The sequence below is a fragment of the Lygodium microphyllum genome, chromosome 13 (genome assembly GCF_053477565.2).
Source record: "Lygodium microphyllum isolate KBCC chromosome 13, Lygodium_microphyllum_v1.1.10, whole genome shotgun sequence".
Lineage (NCBI taxonomy): Eukaryota > Viridiplantae > Streptophyta > Polypodiopsida > Schizaeales > Lygodiaceae > Lygodium > Lygodium microphyllum.
Window position 1 is genome coordinate 82,801,566 of NC_141147.1, and position 20,956 is coordinate 82,822,521.

At 41.4% G+C, this 20,956-nt stretch overlaps 1 protein-coding gene across 2 annotated transcripts in view; it reads right to left on the bottom strand.

Moving 5' to 3' along the window:
- Positions 1–378: 378 nt before the first annotated feature.
- LOC148026846 (coiled-coil protein) overlaps positions 379–20,956 on the bottom strand; it is an 84,481-nt gene continuing 63,903 nt past the window's right edge. For both annotated transcript variants that reach the window (XM_087691386.1, XM_087691385.1), the window contains one exon: positions 379–1,003. In XM_087691386.1, coding sequence (XP_087547512.1) covers positions 982–1,003 — 22 coding nt within the window. In that variant the 3' untranslated portion in view covers positions 379–981. The remainder of the gene's footprint in view (positions 1,004–20,956) is intronic.

Genomic DNA, 20,956 nt, shown 5'->3' on the forward strand with positions numbered 1-20,956 from the left:
AGTTTTATCTTGTTTTTTGGCAAAGCAAGCCTTGAAAAAGCCAGTTCTACTTGGTTTCTTTCCTTTCAAGATGGTAATCATGGCAACATTTGGTTGGTATGTCTTATTAGTTTATTTTTTATTGCAGCAATCCACACGCTTCTAACTTGCATCCATACCTTACAATGGAGTGCTTTCAAATTATTTGCAGACTAGCATATGCTTCAAGGTAGACTGTCATCTCCTCCATGCTAGATTCACATAGTCATTCTCTTCTCAAATTAGTCTGCCTATATTTTAAATCAGAACAATGGTATACAACAGATTCAAACTCATTACATGTTTAGTTCTAAAATTTACAGATTCATTACATTGCCCTAAACCATAAACCCAATCATTGGAAAATACCAACAATATACTGCTTGTCTTTTACTTCTAAATGTTAACCTTGGGTTGGACAAAACATATGAGAACCCAACACACAGGAGATGCTAGCCATGGTCCACATGACCCCAGCTAAGAGTGGGACTCCTACAAGAGATTCCCTGAAGAGGACAAGGGCTGGGAAGACAAAGGCTCATAGGCAGGTCAAAAGTAGAGACGTGTGGACTGCCAGACAAATATAAGGTTTCACTCAGCTTATCCAGACCAGGGGCAGCAACCATGCAAGTTGGTGTTGCATAAATTAAGCTACCATACAGCACCTTCTACATGTATAATCTTTACCCACATTTCTCCTAAGGATAAAGAATCACAGCTCTCTGATATTGTAAACATGGATGGCCTACATTTTGTCTGAAGTATAAAGAATCGCAGCCTATAGGAACGTCCTTGCAGTATTTATATACGCACAGACATAGATTAACTACTCACCACACGTCAGACCAATTAAACATTATCAAAGATGAGTGGCAGTAGCATTGGCCAGAGAAGGCGGCTGATGACTGCCTGGCCTTGACAACCAGTTCTTTTTCTGTCGATAAGCTTCAACAGCTTGGTGCCTTAATCGCTCTTCTGAAATGTTCTGTAAAATATAGCTAGTAGTATTCAGTTTAAAGTATCAACCAGCTTACTAAAGCATTGAGAAGACATTTTCATTGCACTCATCAAAATGCATCACAATTTAAACAGACACATTGCTTGCCTCCCAAGTCTCTCTTTTGGATAGTTCTTTTACACATTATTAGTTACTCCCTCAAAAGAAGCAGCATGTTCACATAGGCAGACTTATAGACCTACATTACAGGCATTTGCCAATGTGAATGAAAATATTTATGTGACTCAAATGATTGCTCATCTTTGATGAAGCAGACTTGCAGAAGTACATGCTCTCTATATGTACACATACATGCGTACGTGCAAATACATATTGGGAAGAAGCAGCCATAAGAATACCACCAGGATATAGAGCGAGGACTGAATTAGAGTCCGTATGATCTTAACAAAGGACACATTATGAATTTGTCTCCAGAATAAGCAGATAACATTACTTAAATTAAATTTCTATGCAATGCTTATTCAGCTCCAGAATAAGACGGAAGGAAAAGGAAGAATTGGGGTATCAAAGAATAAAGGCTTGCCTGGTTCATATTACAAACTTACCAAATTAATCCCAGTTAAAGATACAAAGATTTGTGCCTCTGTTTCAAGATACAAAGATTTGTTCATAAAACGACCATCGGGGTTGCCATCCTGTAGTCTAAGGAACAAACTATGATAAGCCCAAGTGTTTAAGAAGCACTTACAGAAGCTCATGCCAATGCCAAGAATCTCCCTTAAGGTTAAGCTACTCCTAGTGCCCAAAAAGGGAGTGAAAAATGGACTAGAGCTCTGCCACAGTCAAATTTACTGAAGGGCTCTCCTTGGTGAAGCTCAATTGGAAATGGGCATTTCCAAATGTGCCACCATATGAGGCTCTAAATAACTTTCCACATGTCCAATTGTGACATGAGGGCTCTGATATTTGCCAGCTAGGCAAGGCATCCAATCGCACCACATCACAGGAACTAGTCTCTATGATGATCATGTCCAGCATCTCTGGTGCAGAGACTAGATGTGGCCCCTGATTGACTGATTGCTAATAGAAAGTTCCAAGGTGATACACCCGTTGGTGACGGATCCTAGAAGTTCCTCTCCACAATAACTTGTCTCGTATGACCATCACAATGCTTTGGTGTCTCCGTGCATTGCCACAAGCAACACTGCCAAAACCCATTATGTTACATCCATACCAAACAAGTGCCCAATGCATGACTGCATGCCAACCAGAGGAAGGAGATCCTCTGTAGCTGTCAGTTGTCCTATAGGCCTCTTCAAGAGGTACACCTCAAAGGATCAATGACACTCTAATCCACCTAATGCCAATTGTGGGTTGGGGCCCAAATTGACATCATCTTCCATCAGTACATGTCTGCAAATCCATGACATGTAGGCGACGAAACTCACTAGTCTTTGAAACCACCAAGGCTGGCTAATTCCACTCTTGAGTTCCAATTTAGCTCATCAATCCTCCCATATCCAAAACCGCCACTCATGAATGTCATACCAAGACAAGTGTCTAGCTTCCAGGACTCCTACAACCAAATGACGCAGAGCCCCAGTAAAGGAAGGTCAGGGAAAGCTAGACCCAACTATCCCCTGTCCAAGGCAAGCCACTCCCAGCAGACAGCCGCATCAATCTCCATTCAACGAGTCAGTGAGTCCCACCCCTTCCTACTTCCCACAGCCTATTCAAGAACTACCACAACTGCATCCTGCAAACCTCTTTCTAGATTTCAATATAGCAGCCAACATCAGACCCCACCCCCCCCCCCCAAAAAAAAAGTTGCCCACTAAATATGCTTGCACTCATCAAGCTGCAAGACCTTGTCCTTGATGTGCCCATTCCAAATGACTTGTTATCAATTAATCGCATCCTGACACCTCAAACATCTCTCCTCTAGCGCCTTATGCAAGCATTGTTACACATGCAATAGGTTATGCAAGAAGGATGATTGTGTGAGAGGGGTCAATGTTGGCGAAGATCCACCTCAACAAGGGCCTCCAATCTGGATTATGGACCTAAACCACCAACTTGTCACCAGTTCTCGACTTTGGTACTCAGGGTATATGATCTTGAAGCCTCTTTTTGCCTTGTTTTGATGATAGGTTGCCATGCCACTTTAGTTCAAGAATCCTTGGATCTGTCTAAGCCTAATCACAAAAGAATTGAACTAAGCTACATAATTGAGATGTGCATGCTGACAAGAAAGACCAGCAAGAAGCAATGTATGAAGTTGTCATTAGCAAGACATGGTTGATAACTAGGGCTTTGCCCTCTAAGTAAAGATGGACACGTTAGGTTAGGGCTAAACAGCATTTGCACACTCACACACACTCACAGTGAACAAGTGAACAACAAGAGAGAAGGGAGTGCTAGAAGGTCACATCCACTATGTGAGAATGAATGAAAATACAATCCCTACGGTACTAAGTACCACACCCACTAATAGGTGTTCACATGGGAAAAAAACTCTTCTCCAACTAGAAGGTGAAAAGTGGCCATAAGATAAGGGAGTATTCATACCAGAACATAGAAGGAACACGATAAGTGTAGCAAACTCCCTAGAGTGAATGATGTGAAAGTATACAAGGAATAGGCATATCAATCCCCAAACACTACAAGCCGAGAGCCTTGTAAAAGGCTTCGAACTTCTCTCTACAGAGAGCTTTTGTAAACACATCTGCCAAGTTGTCCTATGTAGGGACATAAGCCAAGTCAATCTCCCTTATATGAAGCCTCTCTCTAACATAATGATAATGCACCTCAATGTGCTTGGTGTGAGCATGAAAAACTAGATTCCTCGCAACTGCCATGGCATGCTAAGTGTCAGTGTAAATAGGAGTCGGTGGCTACTATCCCAAGGGCACTAAGATCAACCAAAAGGCATCTGAGCCATACACATTCCAATGCAGTTGTAAACGCTACCCTGTATTCAACTTCACAGCTAGATGTGGCGATTGTAGACTACTTCTTACTGAGCAAGAAAATGAATAAATCACCAAGCATGAAACATTTGCCACTAGTGGACACCCTCATGTCAAAACAACCAACCCAATCACTATCTCTAAATGCATGCAAGTAAAGAGTAGTGCCTTTAGAATTGAAAAGCCCAATGTTTAAGTAGCTTTGAGATAATGAAAGACACATTTAACTACTTGCCAATATTTGTAGTACCAAGGTGCATGAAGTGTGCCAACTAAGAGACCCCAAATTGAATATCTAGCCATGTATTGCACAAGTACAATAAACAACCAACAGCTTGCTGATAAAGAGAAGCATCAAAAGGTTCTCCTGTATCCTCAAGTGTAAACCTGTGGCATGTCTCAACAGAGTATAGGCGTCTAGTTTTGCATCTGAAAACGCTCAAGAAGCTACTCAATGTACTTAAGACTATTGCAAAATAATGCCCCCTCAACTGCAATAAACTGTATGCTAGATAGTAGTGCAAGTAGCCAAGATCAGTCACATCAAAAGCATGCTGCAATTCAGCTTTCAAAGCTGAAATATGTATCTCACGAGGTCCAATCAATAAAATATCATCCACATAAAGAATGAGCATCAAGAAGCTATCCCCATCTTTGCAGACATAAATTCTGCTCTCAGTGTGTGAATTACTAAAGCCAAGGGCAATCAAGTATGCATGTATCTTCTCGTACCATGCCCTAGGTAACTGCTTTAAGCCATAGAGGGCCTTATGCAAATGGCACACTTTGCTTTCTAACCCTTTCTGAACAATTCCGAGAGGTTGAGTGATATAAACCTCCTCATGAACATCACCATTTAGAAAAGTAATCTTCGCATCCAACTAATGCACATGCCAAATATAATGAGCTGTCAATGCAATCACACTACAAATGGTGTTCGTACGTGAAGTAGATGCAAACGTCTCGTCATAGTCAATCCCATGCTATTCGGCGTACCCTTTGGCAACAAGATGTGCCTTGTAGGGATCAATGCTACCATTAGATTTGCATTTTAGTTTGTAAAATCACTTAGTGCCTATAGCACACTTGCTAGCAGGCAAGTCACGTAACTCTCATGTGCCATTTTTATCAATACAGTGTAACTCAGATTGCATGCCTGCCATCCAATATTCATTTTGTAAAGCATCATGTAAAGAAACAAGTTCTTCATTGCATGCAGTAGCTATAAGTGCCTACACAACCAAGTTACCTTGTGCATGGCGAGTGGCTGCTCTAGTTCTACCAAGAAGAGCAACGGGCTGTTTGCTGTCCCATAATGTATCTAACAACTTCAGATTTGTGCTTCAAAGCATATGCCCAATAATGACAAGTCATGTCATCAATGAAGGCAACAAAGTACAAGTATCCTTTGATGGATTTAACACCCAAACATCACTATGTACAAGCTGTAATTTCTTATCATCACGCATAGTACCACCCTTGGGAAACGAAGCACGATGCATTTTGCAAGTACACAACTTTCACATACATCGTAATTAGATGCTTTCAACAGAGGGAGATTGAGCACCATATTTTTGCTTCTTAGGCATAGCAAACTACCATAATTAAGATGACCAAACTCACAATGGTGGCATCTTGTGATGCATCCTTTGATATTGTTCTCTCATATAAATCAAGCTGATAGAGTCCATTGTATAAAGTACCAGTGACAATGAAAACATCCCCATCACTACAGTCATAGATACTGCATTGATTCATATAGAATTTGACCACAAAACTAGCACATGTAATGGCTGAAACTAAAAGCAAGTTTTTCTTTATGCCTAGCATATACAAGACCTTTTCAAGTATGATAGTTTTCCCATCCATTGTAATAATGACCAATGAGCGTCACTGTCAAAATACAAAGTGCTGCAATTTTCAACAACTAAAAGACCATACTCATGTGAAAAAGGATCATACGAAAAACGCACAACAAAGGCATAAGACTGACCAATGTCCAAGCTTGCCAAATGTGTGGTTGCATCCTTAGCATTTGCTAAATTTTCAGCAACACTCATGCCCAATCGTTTTTTCTTTTCAATTGCCATCCTGTTTTCTCATTCTTCAATTACATGTCCCTTCTATTTGCAATAATTGCACCTTTTTCATAGAGAAAGGGAACGCCCATTCCGGCACTTAGGAATAAATTAACACATTTCAAGAGGACTGAACCCATGAAACACTGGTAAAACGTTCCAGCCCGTTCCATGCCCCATTTCAGCCCGTTCTATCCCATTCCTTGGCCATTCCCTATTTGGAACAGTTGTTCTAGTGTGGCAATATTTTTTTAAAATAAAAAAGTTAAAACGTATCTTTTCCTGCCCATTGCACGTATGCGATCTCCCGTATGTCGTCCGCCCGTCGTCTATTGTGCAATCTCCCACCTGTTGTTTGCCCATCGCCTATCACCCACAATCTCCCTGTCCACGTGTCCACTATTAACACTAAAGGTGCAACTGCCAGCGTGTTGCAGGTCGACCATCACCCGATGCAAGATGCCCACCTCTTTTTTCTTTTTGTGAAGATAATTGAATTAAGTAGTAAATATTTACATCAAACCATCAAGTCAGCATTCTCTCTGTATCTCTTACTTTCTCTTACTTTTTGTTACATCAGACCATAGTTGTCAGGTACGAAAAGTATGGTACGGTACGGTACCATAAAATACGGTACTAAATGGTACCTTAAGATTTTATAAGATACGGTACGATATTAGTACGAAAAAAAATTTAACTTCGTTATTTTGAACTATAGACGATAGGACAGATGTTTAAAGTCTAAATACCAATGCTATTGGAGTATATAAGATGAATACTTGAGGGTAACACGCCAAAACCTCTATGGCATATGCCGCATGCGCAACATGCGTTACAACTTACAAGTACATACATAGGAGTGGATACATCATACGTGAATGATCATACAAATAAGAGGCATGTATGCTTGAGAGAGAAAAGGTTGGGAGAGAGGAAGAGGCAAGAGAGAGAGAGAGAGAGAGAGAGAGAGAGAGAGAGATGAAATGACATGAGATACTTTATTAACGTCTCCAAGAAGCCAAAATGACCTGTGAGACCAACAGTTACCAAACAAACCACCAAAGGTTTTGGTAAAAGATTTATGAATTTTGTTATGGTTTTGTTTGGCATTGCTAAGGCTAAAGTAGCTACCGATGGTACATTCACTAATTCATGTACTCTCACAAGGTACATTAGGCCAAGCTATCCTCTGGCCTAGTTTTATTAGCAATGTGTACTAATGCTTTGGGTTGGGTGGTGCAAAATGAGCTGTGAACAAAGGTAAAATCAAAAGGATTAAGCTACTTGATGATTCTCAAATGGTGCTGAATTTATTTATTGATGACACTAACATATTGTGAAAAATGATGGAACATCAATTAGAAACATTTGGAACTACTTGAATACCTTATGTATGGCCTTCGGCTCTAGGATAAATCATACCAAAACATGTATGAGGAGTCTAATCAAGCTTCCACCCCCTTTCTTGGTTAATCGATCAAGGCTACAAAATCACCACCACCACCACAACAACAATAGCCAACAACCCAAACCACCACCAACAACAACCACCACGCCCAAAAAAAAGTGTTTTTTTTGTACGAATTCGTGTGGTACGGTCAGTACGAACCGTATAGTATGAACCAGTTCGTACTACGTACAAGTGCAACTATGCATCAGACCATCAGGTCATCAAAGAAACTCTCTCTCTCTCTTTCTCTTTCTCTCTCTCACTCTCTCTGTTTACATCTGTTGCATCAGACCATCAAGTCCTCAAAGAAAGTGACAAAAGACTATTAGGACTAAGTCACAAAGAGAAAATCACACTGCTGGTGTAGAGCGAACAATGGCCAGTCAGTGGGTAGCAATGTCAGGAAGAACTAGATCCGCTCATATCATAGAAGAAATTTGCCATAGCACTAAACCTCGAATACGGGCCACATGGCCATGGATGCCCGAGACCGAATCAAAAAGAAAGGCATTCCAAGTTCACCAAATATGCCACAAGGCAGTCCATCTAAGGAACTGGAACAGGCAGGAATAATCAAAATGCAAAGAAGGCACGGAGAGAGCTTTCCCATAATCCATGACCGGGCTATTATCCGGAGCTCAGTCGCTGAGAGCCAGACGCGAGAAATAAAACACCAGATCTGTCGTGCTGCTGGACAAGAGGCAAAAAGATGAAGCAATGTTTCATCACATGTAGTGCAAAATACACAATGACCAGCAGAGATCTTTCGGACACGGAGCACCTCTCCAGTTGGAAGACCACCAATCAGCAGTCTCCACAAGAAAACCTTCCTCTGATAGGGAACCTTAGACTTCCAAAGCTGAAGGAATCTTTCCTGCCACTTCGTTTTGTCGTCGCTAATATGCCATAATTTATTCACCTTTGTAGTGGCCCATCTCTTGGCCTCCATCATCTGACGGTATATCTGGTTAGCAGACCTCTTCTCAAAATCATCCGGAATCACAAACTTCCAGTCATGCCATAGATACAATGGTTGTAGCACTGGTAAAGGAGAGAACCTCTGAAGTGTGACCATTATGGATAACCAGATATCACAATATCCACAGGGTACCCGAAAGTGTTGACGAATACGCCGAAAAGAGTAAAGACAGGACTGCCCAAGAATAACACCATCAAAAACTGTCTACAACCCCAAACGAGCCATCCGATTAAACTTGAGTCTATGCAAATCTTTGTCCGGCCAATCCAACAACCTAAAGGAGGCTAAGACCTCTCCTTGCAGTGAATTCGCCTCCTTGTGAATCTCAAGAGGGCGCCAAGCTAAAAAACGTAAGATCTCCTGCCAGGATGCAATCAAATGAGAAAGAAGAAAAGATTGGGTGATCATAATTGGCCTCGAGGAGTTGAGGAAGAGGCACAAATAACCGTATTACCATGAGAGATGCTAGTCTTTTCAATGAAAAATTTTGTAATGTCCGCAACCAAGGATAACTCTGTACACATAATGCCTGCAAAAGGGCCAACCTCAAGGCTTTCATATACAAATTAACATCCAACACGGCTGCTCCCCCCATTCGCTTAGGTGTAGTCACATGTAACCACGAAATTCAAACATGATCCAACCGATTCCCCTTCTTTTTCCACAACATAAACCTGATAGGCTGAACAAGTTCCAAAAGGGACTTCTTAGTCCAGGAAAGGAGTGGCAAAAAGAATGATATCATATTGATCATAACACTTTGAGCAGTTTTCAGTCTGACATGTAAAGGCCAGCCTTAAGATTTCCAGTACATGAACCTGTCATGAATCCGAGAGGCTATCCAATCTAGTAAGGCCTGGGGTGCTACCTCCACCCCAATAGGATATCCCAAGTGTCAGGTTATATTTCCCTTTGGGATCACAATTCCATGCCAGCCCAAGGCCTGCAAATCAGCCTCCGTACAGGACAGAAGTGTAGATTTCTGCATAATAATATGAAGACCAGATGCCAAAGCAAAAAGATTCAATGCCACCATTGCTCGATTAACATTAGTGTGATCAGCCTTAAGGAACATAAAAGAATCATCTACCAAAGATTGACCCACAAGTTGAGTACCACTGGGAAGAGTCAAGCCAACTATCTCGCCTTGATCAGCCAACTTGTCCAACAATGAGCATCGGATGAGTGACCTTGCCTAAGAGATCAAGATAAGGCCACCTCTCTCTCTCTCTCTCTCTCTCTCTCTCTCTCTCTCTCTCTCTCTCTCTCGTACGCACTCGCTTCAACCTTCCTCTCATCTCATTGCCAACCCCTATCGGTTGTCACGAGGTGGTGCAGAGTGGGAGGTTCACACATGACTTGGCACATCATCAACAATCAATTTCAGCTTTTCTAAATTCCAAGGTGTCTATTAACCATACACACCACTTTCAATTTTATTTAAATGTTAAGAAATTTGTGTAAATTGTATCAATGTTGGGGCATTATGGACGAATTTTGCACATATGGAGCAAATTGGGACCCGAAATGTCCCCTTATTAATTGCCCCAAATCGCTCCCAATGTCACAAATTGGATGACTGCCCCAATTATCCCGAATTTTTCAATTGTCCCAAATTTCAAGTGTTTACAATTGAGGCCTGAATTGCCCCCAAATCTAGGGCATTTGGGATCTTTCTGACATGGTGTCAACGTCCATGTTTGGGCCCTAGGTGTTACTTTCTATTGTGGACAATCTGCCCCCACACCTTCCTGCTGCTGTTCAGCCTTCTACTATCTACTGCTGCCCAAGCTATCTATCCTTGATCAAAATTCACCTGATTTCAGTCATCTGATGCCTGTTTTTGTCTGCAGCTGGCTGCATTTTGATTTTCTGCATTATTTTGTTGCTGTACAATTGCATTTAACATTGGAACTGCCTGCATCTATTATTTAGCTGTCAATGTTTTTCTGCTTCTGACCTTGTGCAAGCTGCGCGACAGAATCTTCACATCTTAGTGGCTGTAATCTTTATCTTCTGGCTGTATTTGATCCAGTTTTCCCTGTTTCAGCAATCGTTTTGTGATCAGCTGTCTCTACACTGTGTGGAACTCATGCTGTTTTGGCCGTGCTCTGTTTTTGCCTCTCTTCTTTTTTTCTCTTCTCATCCTATCCAATCACATAGCGCCTCCCTGCTGCTCTACTAATGATAAGACTTCATGGGCCTAATTATTTAACTTGGAGTGCTGTCATGAAAGCATGGTTTGTGCATAAGCAATTATGGTACACAATTTCAAGAGCTATCGCGCATCCCCAACCTCCTATTCCTCTCCCAAATGATTGAGACCCTGTCAAGTTTCAACCATGAGGAAGTTGTGCTTACGTGGGATTATGATGATGCCCCTACGTATTCTGCTCTTTTCCAATGTATCTCTAAAGAGGCTCTGCAAGTAGTCACCTCCTACAAAACAGCTTCAACAATGGGAGAAGCTTCAAATGTTGTACAAAGCTCCTTCAACCATGTGTGCCATTACCCTCATCGAGAAAAGTGGCAGGATGGTATGCACTTATACCATATCAAAGAGATAGTAGAGTTTGTGGGGAGAAACCTAGAGCATATAGCAAACACTGAGAGAAAAAAAACTCCAAAACTCAGAAGAAGACTGAAGAAGATGATGAATGATGAATCATTGAATCATGTTGAATGAATTAAGCTGATACAATGGAGCAATGCTCTGAGATGACTGCACTGTCCTGGCTGATCAAGCGGCAATGATTGGAGGAAATTTGCACAATGAAGAAAGTGAAATGAGCTCCCCCAAGAAGTAAGGTGCCAAAGGTAAATGTTGAATGATGAAGGACAGCCGCAGAGGGAGCAAAACACAGTCCTTGAATTCTATCGAAGTGAGAAGAAGATGATGACCACCAACCATGATCTCCAAATCAATAGGGCAGCCTGCCTCAAGATAAAACGCAATGATAGAGGGCCTCCCAGCTGCAAAACGCAGTATGGAGGGGTAACATGCTGCCTATCGGAGCCAAATCGGATATTAGAACTAAGCTGAGCAGCAAAACGCAGATGGGAACAGCCCAAAAACTGGTCACATGGCAACAAGGAGCAATCACCCGCAAGGAGATGATGGTCACCAGCCAACCGAGGAAGTAAAGACAGCTGGGCAACTTAATTTGCGCAAAAACATAGCCTAATGAAGTGTAGACAGGGCATCTAGAAGCAAGGAAGAAGATCCAAGAACTGTACTATTTTGCTTGTTAGGGATACAACAGTATAAAAGCTAAGGAGAGAGGAGAGGAATGATCGATGATTAAAGAATGAATATGGATGAATGTTTCATGGTGTATTCAATGGGGGGATTTCGTGCCCTATTTATAGGCATAGACAATCTAGGATAGTGCCCCACAGCCCAAAATGTGGATGCCTAGTCCTTTTTCATGGTTGTAAATGTGAAATTGGAATAAATTTATGAAAAGAAATACAATTAATGAATGGATTTCTCAACAACCCTCTATGAACAGTTCCAGCATACGACGTTTGAGCCCAAGGATACCATCCAATCTTTCTTGCTTCCTATTACACATGTACAAAATAAACTTCAACACAAGCAATCCACCCTCCCAAAGGCTTGTCTAGTGGGGCTTGTGCTCTATAAACTCCCTTCAGAGTACTCCCTTCAAAGTTTGACAGCATAGCCAATTATTTGCAAGCCAAGACATCTTCACACTAGATGATCTTAACACATTGTCCTTGATGTTGCTTGAGCATGAGGTGTCATTGAGATTACAAGGGAGGCTTCCATCTCAATATGGTGGCCCTGATGAGGCATTTGAAGCTTCAAAGTGGGTGACAAAAAGAAAAGGTCGAAGGCCTGGTGCTATCACTATGTTAAGAAGGGACACTTGCACAAGGAGTTAGCGGCTTTGAAGAAAAAGGAGAAGAAGAAGCATGATACAAACTCTTATGATGAGTCATCCTGATTTCCCTCCAACTCCTACTCAGATCCTCCGACCAAGGTGAAGGCCAAGGGATGGAAGGGGTCATCTTCTTCAAACACAGGAAAGGGACTGGCTACCCCTCCCTTTGCTGCTTTCTAATACACGTAATGCAACCATCCCTCAAGAATCTCCAATGCAAAAGAGGGCGTGAGAGGGTGGTAAGATGGGCAGGTGAGCCTCATCTATACAAGTACACAAGTGAAAAGGTTCCAGAAAGGGACTTCCCTTCTGCATCTATCACGTTTTTAAAGTCTTAGAGCTAGAATTGTCATCCAAGTTCAATGGGTTATTTCTTCACAGAGAGCGGAATTGGCACCTAGTCCAAGCTCATATGAGGAGACACTTTGGCAGTTTGGCAAAAGGCAGGGAATCCATGGGCTCGGATGCTTAAAGGCATTGTTGGCTCGATGACCATGTATGCTATTGCGAGATATTGTTGACAAACAGAGATGGTTGCCATGCTTCTTCTCTATTCTCAAGAGCTAGTATGATTGACATCAACATCAAGTTTTGTCCAAGGCACCTTGGTGGTTGCTTGATCACCCACTCCTTGGGTATCCATGGTTCTATTCCGGTGGTTTTTCTTGTATAGACTATGATGAGCCATTAGAATTCATGATCTGAGAGAGGGTGTTGATAGATTACTCATGAATTTGTGCATGTTTGTTTATGAGCTAGGCGCAACAGTTTATTTCAAGCATTTTTCTAGTTTTTTTTATTTTGTTTCGGACATTTATTGGCTAGCCGACTATATCTTTTAAGGCCATCATGATACTGACCAACCTAATACATTTTAGTCATTATTTTATGTCTATTTATTTGTGGGCTCCCCTCCTCCTCGTTGATCATTCACTTGCAAACTTTAAATGCAAGTCCTGTTGGAGAAAGGAAGTCGGTGCCAATGCCCACATAGCCAAATGGCTCACCCTTGTACACAACGGTCTTGTCTTTGATATATAAATTCCATTTCTCAAGCATATCTCTAAATTCTCTCTTTGCAATGTACCTCTGTTCTTGTGTTTTCTCTTTTCTCCCGTGTATTGTGCAATCTATTACAACGGTCTTCTATGCTTCCATCACTGCACCCACTTATGGCAAACATATCTACTATAAAGTAGACCCTAAGAGGGTAAGTATTGCAATACCATCTGAGAATAAGTGCTTTGCAAAACGTGCCAAAGTTCCAAAGTTAACAGTCTAACTGCAAAAAGTATTGTTCTTGACTTTGTTCAAGCTTGGGCCTCCTCAAAGAAAAGTAGAAAGCCATGTTTGCATGTTTTCCTCGATCCTAGCTTCTGCAACATTGTCAAAGTTGATTTGTAACACTATTGGAGCTACACACTAGGTAAACCTCTTGCCATGCTATAGATCACCCGCCACTGAAGGTGTCACTATCCCAGTGAGCATTACCAAAATCACCAACTAACGAAAATGATATACACACTGTACCAGCTAGTCAAAGGTATCATATCTATCAAGAAGTCCTTACTATTGATTCTTGAAGTCCTACTACTAAAGTTGAGATTGGCCTAGATGGGAATAATTGAACCACACATTGTTGTGCAGCCTCTAAGGTGGCAAGATCAATGACTAGATAAAATGGAATTGCAACCAACTATTCTTGATAGTGGGCCTTTGCTGCCAATTAAGATTCCAATCTTGTTGCTTGGGTCTAGAGTTTAGCTTCAATGTCTACTAAGGAAGCTTCTACACTTATCTCCAAGAGCTCTATTAAGTATTGATTTGTTCATAGAAAGACAAGGCTCGACAAGGCTTGTCTTAAACCCTTAGTGGAAGATGCACCCCTTGAAAGGGGTTGCTATAGGGATGCATGAGTTATTGGTGTTGTTGAAGAAGTTGTAGAAAGTGGAGAAACTATGACTACAAGCCAAAGATGAGCCAACTACCAAGGAGGAATTGGCTAGGCAACTTCCATTCCCGAGTGTCTATGTGCCACCTTTGACCATCAAATTGGCGTCAGGTACCATTAAACGCCACTTCTCTAGTGTCACCAACTAACACTTATGGCCAAATGAATGGCCTTAGACCAAAAACTAGCACCAAATACCACCAAGTACCTATGCGGCATAACTTGCAACTTTTGCCTTTGACATCCCGTGATTTCTTTGGGTCCCGGGCTCGTAAATTTACTTTAACCCCAATTGCACCTTACATGTGCAATATTTACTTAATCATGTGATTAAAAATTAATCCACATATTAAGAGAGGTTTCAAAAATACATGTCCTCATGACAGCCCTTTCCCTTGAAATCCTTGCAATGGTCCTCGATTGCACTGCCAAATGCATCAAAAGCAAAGTACTATACTCGAATTTCCATAGGGCATCATAGTCAACACAACATTGCGCACTACTGTTCAACCATTCCTATGCCCACTATATACTAAAAATTACCAGCCAACATAACATAGCATAAGACTCACAGAGAATCTCAAAAACATAGCCAAATTATCATGTGACATGTCCATTTCTTATTAGCTCAACTCATCTAGCAAAACCAAACCATAGTATAGCGAAAACCAAGCATAAACCATGGCTAAAACATCAATGGCATCATAACATATATTATTTTCCATGGAACTAGATGTAAACCATTGAAAACTGAGCATAATCTAATAATAAACTGATCACTTGCTGATCTGAGAACTGATCACAAACTACTGCAAATGTGACCCGAAACTGATTACAAACTCATTGCAGAAATTGACCAACAATCAATGCAAAAACTGATGTAAAACTGATCCAAAAAGTAACCATAAATGGTTCTCAAGCTTATCAAAAACTGAGCTAAATACCACTGAATATTAATGATCATACACTGAAAACCAACATTCGATAAGCAGCCCTTGATAATCATTAACTGACGCTACGCCAAGCATAACCAATGCCATACCAAGCATGACTGATTCACACTAAGCATAATTGATGCAAATGTATATTTTCAAAGCTACAATGAAAACCATACCGATCTGCATACCAAACATAATGACTAGTACACTGAAAAGTGATCCCCTGGCAAACATATTGTTCAACTACAATACCCTAAATGTACGTTGAATACATTCGAGATCCACTACTTCTAGAGCTGTCCATTACTAAGGAGAGGAGGTGCTAGCTCCCTCACAAGTATCAAGTAATACTCTGAACCTATGCTTTGTTGAACCTAATTGAGTGAGAACTAAAGTCGGCTCTAACTAGAAAGCATCAAAAGTAAAGCTACAACAACTGACGATGGTCTGCCGAGTCATCCTCCTCCATCCATTTGACATCCATTGGTGAATAACTCTGAAACTTCACTAAAACCCTTATCCCTGATCTTCTTCTCTTTGTGTGCCAAAATCTGCTGTAGTATCAGTATTTCATCAAGCTCTTCAACCTCAGACTGAATTTCAGCAGAGACATCCTTTGACGCATCTCCATAAAAAGGTCTAAGCAAGCTCACATAAAAGGCATTGTGTATCCGCCAGTGTAGAGGCAATTTCAACCTATAGCATGCATCATTGATCCTCTCCAACACTTGAAATGGGCCATAGTATCTCATAGACAGCTTTGGATATAATCGCTCTTTGCCCTTCATCTTTTTCAGCCATGCCTTTTCAAATCATAGCAGTACATATTCGCCCTCTGCAAAGTGCAAAGCGCGCCTATAACAATCAGGTGCTCTCTTTTGCTTATTCTATGATCTTTGAAGCGCATACTTAACCTTCTGATAAGTTGCATTCATGCTTTCCACATAGCAATCAAACTCAAAGATCTTATCTATTGTGTGCAAAATAGGGGATACTTTCTTACCACGCTCTACCACCTCAAATGGAGCTTTGCCTGTAGAACTATGCACTATGTTGTTGTAAGCCCTTCCAAAATAAACTGGTCATTCGAGGGTCTCAATCACTAATGATCGACTCTAGCATACCATGATACTTAAAGATGTGCTGCAAAAACAATTGTGCCATATGATCAACCTTTATTTTCTTCCTCACCAGAATGAAATGGGCTTGTTTGCTAAACTTGCAAATGATAGTCCATATCCCATCATTCCCTATAGGTGTCTTAGAAATCTCAAAAATAAAGTCCATTGCAATGCTCTGCCAAGGCCTATCTGGAACAAGCAAGGGATGCAACAAACCCAATATCTTTTGTCTATCATGCTTTACCTTCTAGCATACAATGCATGTCTTAACAAACTATTCTACATCATACCTCAAAGCTGGCTAATAAAAGAAATGCTCCACTGCCTTGACCATGGCATCAATACCTCTATGTCCTGCATATACAGAGGAGCATGACTTTCAGTGATAACTCTAGGCCTTAACTACTTTGTGACACACAGTTGTCCATGCATCATCAGAAATCCATCTCTTACACAAAGTGTCCATGCCTTTGGCCATTGCAAAGCTGATCATAAACATTAGCAAAGTTAGAATCAGCAACATATTGCTCTTTCATAGCATCCAACTCGGTGTGATAAACTGTATTGACAGCCGACAACTGAGGTTTACGTGACAGTGCATCACTTTTCTCGCTCTTTCTCTACGATCTGTTCCTTTTTCCAACCCTATATTCAAATCTGCCCTGATTTTCACCTTTATTTTCAGATTTACCCTTTTTCTCAGCCTTTGCCTCTTTGACATGTGACTTGGCATCATCATCATGGAATCCTGCATCCTCTCCACGCAGCAATATGTCAGCTGTAGTAGCAGTTTCTATAAACTGAGACATGCTAAAAATAATGGACTTAATGCAAAAATCCCGAATACCCTTTGGCAAACCACAAATATACTGCTCCACCTGCTCATGGAGGGATACTGTGCGATAAGAAGTAACTGGCACGAATGCATCCCAAAACTTCTTATTTATTGATCCAAGTTCTTGCAATCTTTAAAATTCAATTGATTCCAAGTTGTCATAATGTCTACTTCAAAGGTACTTGTCAACCAATTTGAAAACTGGATCCAAGTGTTAGTTGACTTGAATAAGAAGTATAGACCACCACTGCAATGCATTTCCCTTCAAAAATGTGGCTACCTTGCATATCTTAGATGCCTCTATGAAGTTGCCTCTAGAATACGCTCCATAAAACTGCTGAATAAAAACAAGTGCTTTCAGCCTATCTTGTGCACCACTGAAAGGCTCAAACTTCACGCTTTTGCCACCTTCATCATAGTCCTTCGGCAGACCTATGGGAGTCAAGTTATCATAAATGGGTTGCTGCAAAAAGGGTGCATTGGATGTATTTGCATAAAAACCAGTACTATTTGAAGCACCTACATGACCAGCACCAAATCCTTGTGCTCCAACAATCCCTTAGGGCGCCAATACATATCCATATGGCCCACTTTGTGCCCCAAGCATCATGCCTATGCTTCCATACATGATGCCATACATTCCCATATGCGGTGCCTGTCCAATCATAGCATGAAAAATGATACCACCACCAAAGTATCCTTGCTGTCCCATGTTTGCATGTGCATAATTGCCTTGCTGCCCATGTTCCCATGGATTGGCACTACCAAGTTGGCCATGCATTTGCACTTGCTACTCCACAGATACAAACTATTTATGCTCATCAGGCATTTTGGGCTCTTCTAAAGAAGGCTTAGGCATTTCCTTCAGTTCTTGTGGCTGTCCCGAAGCTGTAGAAGGTGTCTTCTTCTCTTTGCCTTTGTTGTCCTTCTTTGGGGCATTCAAGAATCAAGTAAATTGAGGATCCTTTGCCAATTCAGCAAAAAGATTTGCTATTGTACGCATTTGATCCTTGAAGCTATCATCAAATTCTTCAGCCCCTTACCGGTCATCAGTCTCTTTATGCATTGAAGTGCCAACATTTGGGTCATTTTCCACATTTTCAGCATGCTGTCCATGTTGAGAACTATGCCCAACATTAGTCATTGCATTTCCCCCTTCACCACGTGGTTGACCAAGGAGTGATACATCCTCTCCACTTGATCCCATATTACCATGTGAAGACATGCTTGATGTAATTCACTGCTGAGAACAATTTCACCGATAATGCAATAGTCCCAAGTTGCAATCGAGTACCATGGGCCCACAAATCAATGGATTTGATGGTATCCCGGCAATGGAACCATGTAACCAACCTTAGCCATAATTAAATATTAATTTTCAGTATTTAAATACTAAAAATTGATATAATAATTATTTCAGTGCCCTAAAAAATAATCTAACTGGCCAATAATTAAATTGGCTAGGCAACTTCCATTCCCGAGTGTCTCTGTGCCATCTTTGACCATCAGATTGGTGTTAGGTACCATTAAACACCACTTCTCTAGTGTCACCAACTGACATTTATGGCCAAATGAATGACCTAGGCCAACAACTAGCACCAGATACCACCAAATACCTGCGTGGCATAACTTATAGCAACTTTTGCCTTTGACATCCCGTGATTTCTTCGGGTCTCGAGCTCATAAATTTACTTTAATCCCAGTTGCACCTCGCATATGTAACATTTACTTAATCATGTGATTAAAAATTAATCCACATGTTAAGTGAGGTTTCAAAATACATGTCCTCTGAAAGGTGAGAATGATCAAAGCTTGCTTGGAAAAGCTATGGCGAAAGAGCAAGAGCAAGAAAGAGAGAGAGACCAAATGGAAACTCCCACAGTCATAATGTGTAATCGGGCCTTCCTTTATTCAAACTGTCACTAAAAGAATAAAGAATAAAGTGACAATGACGAGCGCCCATCACCTGCAATGTGTAGTGGCGGGTACTGTCAGTGTAGTAATACACAGGCGGCAAGGCAAAGGCGCCTTTACCCCCAATAACCTCCCACTTAAAGGCGAATATGCCCCAATGAGGAGTGAAAAAGAAAAAGAAAAGACAATACAATGTACACATATACAACAAGATGAGGAAAAACGTCGTTCCATCCAACACCCATCAATCTCTTAAGGAAGGCAAAGCACTCAGTAGTAAGGCTTTTCGAGAGCAAATCGGCAAGATTTTCATTAGTGGAGATCTTGACAAGGTCAACAGTCTTGTCCTCCACGACCCCACGTATGAAGTGATACCTCACCTTAATGTGTTTCGTCTTTGCATGGAAGGCCGGATTCTTGGCTAGCTGAATAGCACTCATAGAATGCGAATGCAGCGTAGGTATAGAATCAATCCGAAGGTCATGAACCAAATGGCCCAACCAGATGGCCTCCTTGCAAGCCTCAGTGGCTGCAACATACTCGGCCTCAGTGGTAGAGAGAGCCGTACACTTTTGAACCCTCGACATCCAAGAGACAGCACCTCCAACATAAGTGAATACATAGCCAAAAGTGGACTTCCTACTATCTGCATGTCCTACATAATCGGAGTCTGTGTACCCCACAACTCCTGTATCCTGGCTGCCATAGCAAATACACATATCTGTTGTGTCTTTCAGGTATCTCATGATACCTTTCACAGCATTCCAATGTTTCTTGCCAAGTGTAGCCATATAGCGTGCCACAATACTAACTGCAAAGGCAATACCTGGTCAAGTAGCTATCATGGCATACATCAAATTGCCCATAGCTAATGCATAAGGGATCTTGGTCATCTCGGCCCTTTGCTCATCTGTCTGCGGACAATTGGCCTGTGAAACCTTCACATAAAAAGGTAATGGACAGCCAATAGGCTTCGCGTCCTACATGCAGAACGCTCAAGGACTTTATGAATGTACTCCTTCTGTAAGAGGTAGAGTAGTCCCTGATGACTATCGCGCTTACTACACATACCAAGAATGTGAGAGGCATGTCCCAAATTTCTTCAACTGAGATTTAAAAGCATCCAACTCATCATGAGTTTTCCTTGCTATCAACATATCATCCACAAAAAGTATCAAAATAAGCAATGAGTCATCACAGGCTGTCTTAGTGTAAAGACACGTATCCATAGTACTCCTGTTGTAGCCCTGTGACTGCATAAAGACATCAAACTTATGATACCACTCCCTAGATATCTGCTTCAAGCCATAAATACTTTTCTTCAACTTGCACACTAGGTGCTCCCTGCCAAGTTCTCCAAAGCCCTTAGACTGCTCCATGTAAATCTCATCATGCAAATCACCATACAATAATGCAGTCTTGACATCCATCTAACGCATGTTCAAGTCAAGCAACGCGACTAAGACCAAAACCAAGCGTAGGGTGGTCATCTTAACCATAGGGAAAAATCTTCATCAAAGTCAACTCCATGCTCATGTTTAAAACCCTTAGCAACAAGTCTTGCCTTATAAGCCGGCTTGGGGTGTCCAAGGGTACCTTTCAGCTTGTACACCCATTTGCATGGTGACAGAGTCTTTTTTACCAGCAGGCAAGGAAACCAAATCCCAAGTCATATTCTTATGCAAGGAGTCTATCTCAGACTGCATAGCCCTCTCCCAGGAGTGACTGTCACCCCTACGCATAGCCTCATCATAGGTGAGAGGCTCTCCTGCATCTGTAACTAAGACATAATGCATCAAGGGCTCAAATCAATCAGGTGGACACCTAGCTCTAGTAG